At 67.1% G+C, this 4,196-nt stretch overlaps 1 protein-coding gene across 1 annotated transcript in view; it reads right to left on the minus strand.

Annotated features, from left to right (window-relative positions):
* Positions 1 to 2: 2 nt before the first annotated feature.
* INTS5 (integrator complex subunit 5) overlaps positions 3 to 4,196 on the minus strand; it is a gene marked incomplete at both ends in the record, with an annotated part of 6,865 nt that continues 2,671 nt past the window's right edge. The window contains 2 exons of the mRNA XM_057388504.1: positions 3 to 3,048; positions 3,528 to 3,549. Coding sequence (XP_057244487.1) covers positions 3 to 3,048; positions 3,528 to 3,549 — 3,068 coding nt within the window. The remainder of the gene's footprint in view (positions 3,049 to 3,527; positions 3,550 to 4,196) is intronic.

The following is a 4,196-nucleotide window of genomic DNA, read 5'->3' on the forward strand; positions in this document are numbered from 1 at the left end:
TAGAATCTCCCGGCCAGCAGCCCGAGGCGGTGAATATTCCTGTGCAGAACGCTGTGCAGCACCGCCAGCTGCTTCCCCACATCCCCATCCCTGCTGAAATCCCTTCGGAACGCYCCGAKCTCAGGCTGGAAGGTGAAGCGCTGCGGGAAGGGGCTGTTTTCYCTCAGATATTCCCACACGCTCAGCAGCAGCAGATGCACCTCGAACGGCGCCAGCTCCGGGAACACCTCGTGCATGTTCCCCARAACCGGGGGGAGCAGCGAGCCCTCGGCCAGCAGAGCCACCAGAGCGCACGACGCTCGGAGATGCCACGGTGACTCCAAGGTGCTTTGGGCTCGTTGCCCGTCCCAGTGGGCCACCAGCGCGGCCAGCAGCCCCCGCAGCAGCACGGAGCAGTAGCACAGCGCCGGTGGCCCCGCGGCCACCAAACGCAGCAGAGGGAACAGCAGCGGCTGCCGCTGGAATCGCCGCAGGATCCGCAGGTCTCGCTCCACGGTGGCCCGGGCCAGCTCCTCCGGTGGCCACGCCAGCTCGGCTCCCGCAGCCTCGGGGCAAACGGCTTCCACCAACGCCGCCGCCACGGCTTTGGCGGCCTCGGCGCCCACGGGAGGCCCCGGGGAGGGACAGGAGGGACGGGAGGGACGGGAGGGACGGGCGGCGCGGCAGCAGCGCAAGAGGAGACTCAGCAGCGCTTGGATGTTGCGGTTGGGCTCGTCCGGCGCTCGGTTTGGTTGCCCACTGGTCACTTTGGGCCCGCGGCCGATGACCCCGGCGTGGAACACTGACCACACCCCTCCCGAGGCGTTGGGGCCGGCGGTGAAGCGGCGATTGGTGTCCAGCAGCGAGGTGGCCRCGCCGCTCGCGGCCGAATCCTCGTGGTGGCCGCGCGGCTCCTCCGAACACCCCCCAAACAATTCGGCGTTGGGGCCGCGCAGAGCCCCCTCCACCAGCTGGGCCAGCACGGCTTTGGCGGCGGCGGCCGAGCCSGAGCTGAGGCGGACCAGCAGCCGCGCCCCGGGGGCCACCGCGCCCGCGTCGCCCCGGCGCAGCCCCGCGAAGAATCGGCGCACGGCGGCGCGGACGGCGGGCAGGAGGTGAGCGGGGGGCAGCGCCCGGGGCAGGGGACACTCGGCCAGCAGGCGACACGCCGCCTCGGCCACCTCAACCCGCGGGTGCAGCAGCAGCCGGGCCAGCTGGGGGAGGTGTTGGGCCAGCGCGGCGCTCAGCACGGGGTCGTTGTCACCGTCATTGTCACCGTCCTGCGGCAGCAGCAGCGCCAGGTTCCGCAGCAGCTGCTCCAGCTGCCCCTCGTCCATCCTCCCGGCGTGGATTTGAGCCACGGCCGCGCTGACCGCGCCGGGCAGAGGGTCCGGCAGCACCGCCCGCAGCCCCGCCCGCAGCTCCGGAGCCAACGCCAGCTCCTCGGGGCTCCGAGCCAACGCCACGGCCAAAAACAGCGCCTCGGCCGCGCCGTGAGGGGCGGAGTGAATCGCCAGCAACGCCAGGAGCTGCGGCCGCCACGGGCACGGCCCCCGGCGCCAGCGCAGAGCCTCCAGGCACAGCTCGGGCAGGTGCGGCCGCAGCGCCTCCAGGAACGGCACCGGCCGCGCCGGACACTCGGACAGCGAGGGGGACACCCGGCCGTGCACCAATTTGTGCAGGTGCAGCAGCAGGAGCTGCAGGAGGCGCTCGCAGGCTTCGCGCACGCCCTGGTGCAGCGGCGGCTCCGTGGTGGCCACGGTGGTCACTCCGGTGGTCATTCCGGTGGTCATTCCGGTGGTTGTTCCACTGGTCATTCCAGTACTCAGTCCAGTGGTCATTCCAGTGGTCATTCCGGTGGTTGTTCCACTGGTCACTCCGCTGCTCGTTCCGCTGGTCATTCCGCTAGTCATTCCAGTAGCCCCCATGGTGGTCACTCCGGTGGTCACCCCGCTGGCCACTCCGGTAGCCATTCCGGTAGCCATTCCGGTGGTTGTTCCAGTGGTCATTCCACTGGCCATTCCACTGGTCATTCTGGTGCTCACTCCAGTGGTCATTCCAGTGGCCACTCCACTCGTCACTCCAGTAGCCCCCCTGGTAGTCACCCCGCTGGTCATTCCAGTGGTCATTCCGCTGCTCATTCCAGTGCTCACTCCGCTGGTCATTCCGGTGGTCATTCCGGTGGTCACTCCAGTAGCCCCTGCACTGGTCATTCCGGTGGTCACTCCGCTGATCATTCCAGTAGCCCCCCTGGTAGTCACTCCACTGCTCACTCCGGTAGCCCCTGCGCTGGTCATTCCGGTACCGCCCCCAGGAATCATTCCGGTGGTCACTCCAGTGGTCACTCCAGTAGCCCCCGTGGTGGTCACTCCACTGGTCACTCCGGTAGCCCCATTAGCAGCCGTGGTAGCCCCGGGCGGCGCGGCGGTGGCCAGCAGGAACCGCAGCGTCCGCAGCGCTCCGGCCGAGGTGTGGCACAGCAGATGCACCACCACGCCCACGGTGGCGTCCAGCTCGTCGCGCGGCGCCGCCGAGAAGCGCTGGTGCAGCTGGTTCAGCACCGGCGGCCGCAGGGCGTCCACCAGCTCCGGTGACACCGCGGCCAGCAGCGCCGGTGACATCAGCGCYAACTGCAGCAAAAAGGGCACGGTGGCTTTGTGCTGCTCCCTCTGTGAGCCCAAACTCTCGTGGAACATCCTCAGCAGCTCCTGTTTGATGCTGCCGGCGTGGCGCGACGCCAAATGGCCCAAAATCCCCACCACCGAAGCGATTTTGGGGACGCGTTTGTCACCTGCTGTCCCCTCCCCCAAACCCCCGTGGGCACAGAAATCCTTGAGGCCGCACGACAGCACTCTGCTGATGATTGTCCCCGGGAACGACGAGCCCACGTGGGCCACCACCCAATCGAAATGTGGCGAGTGCTGCACCGACGTGTCCAGCAGAGCGTCCACGCAAACGTCCGGGCAGCTGCCGGCCATGGCTGCCAAACATTGGCTGTAAATGTCCAGCAGAGCCCTGGTGGCCGGACACGCCATCCAGAGCTGCAGCAGCTCGTTCAGGCTGGCGCTGCTGGGCACCCCGGGGCTCCCGGAGTATTTGCTGCTCAGCTGGCCCATCARTTCGCTAGCCCAAGCGGCCACTCCGGGAGCCCACGCGCGGGGGTTGGTGGCCACCAGCTCGGCCAGGGCTCGGCGCGCTTCCTGCAGCACCTCGGCGCCCGCGGTGGCTTTTGGGGACATKGGGGACATTGGGGACGCGGTGGCAGCCTCGCGCTGCAGGAGGTGGGCGCAGACCTGGTCRTCAAACAGGGAGCGGAGGTGCTGCAGGGCGGCGTGCCGGGCGGGGGGCAGAGAGCGGAGCAGGCGCAGGGCGCAGCGGGCGTGGGCAGCGGGGGACAAAGGGACACCTTGGACAGGGTCCAGACCCGTCAGGAACGCCTTCACCTCCTGAGAGAGCTCCTGAGCACTGCAAAAAACACAGAGAAACGGTTAAATGTGTGAGGAGATACACCAGAGGGGACAGGGGGACGCCCTGGATGGGGTCCAGACCCGTGAGGAACGCTTTCACCTCCTGGGAGAGCTCCTGGGCACTGTGGAGAGACAGGGAAAGGGTTAAATGGTGACACTGGGGACAGGGGGACACCCTGGATGGGGTCCAGACCCGTCAGGAACGCCTTCACCTCCTGGGAGAGCTCCTGGGCACTGCAAAGAGGAGAGGAGAGGGTTAAAATGGGTGAGAAAGGGTTAAAATGGGGACAGGGGGACACCCTGGACGGGGTCCAGACCGGTGAGGAACGCTTTCACCTCCTGGGAGAGCTCCTGGGCACTGCAGAGAGACAGAGAAAAGGGTTAAATGGGGACAGGGGGTGACATTTGGGGACAATGCCAGCTCCTGGGCACTGTGGGGGGAAAGGAGAGGGTTAAATGGGGACAAACGGTGACATTGGGGACAATGCCAGCTCCTGGGACAGCTCCTGAGCACTGTGGAGAACACAAGGAAAGGGTTAAATGGGGACAGGGGGTGACATTTGGGGACAATGCCAGCTCCTGGGCACTGTGGGGGGAAAGGAGAGGGTTAAATGGGGACAGGGGTGACACTTGGGGACAATGCCAGCTCCTGAGCACTGCAGGCACGGAAGGGTTAAATGGGTGAGGGGCTGAGGGGGCACCGCGATCCCAAAAATGGGGGAGGGGGCGCTGAGGGGACCCGGAGGTCAC

The sequence above is a fragment of the Malurus melanocephalus genome, unplaced genomic scaffold (genome assembly GCF_030028575.1).
Source record: "Malurus melanocephalus ecotype Western Australia unplaced genomic scaffold, MMel_1.1 scaffold_2040, whole genome shotgun sequence".
NCBI lineage: Eukaryota > Metazoa > Chordata > Aves > Passeriformes > Maluridae > Malurus > Malurus melanocephalus.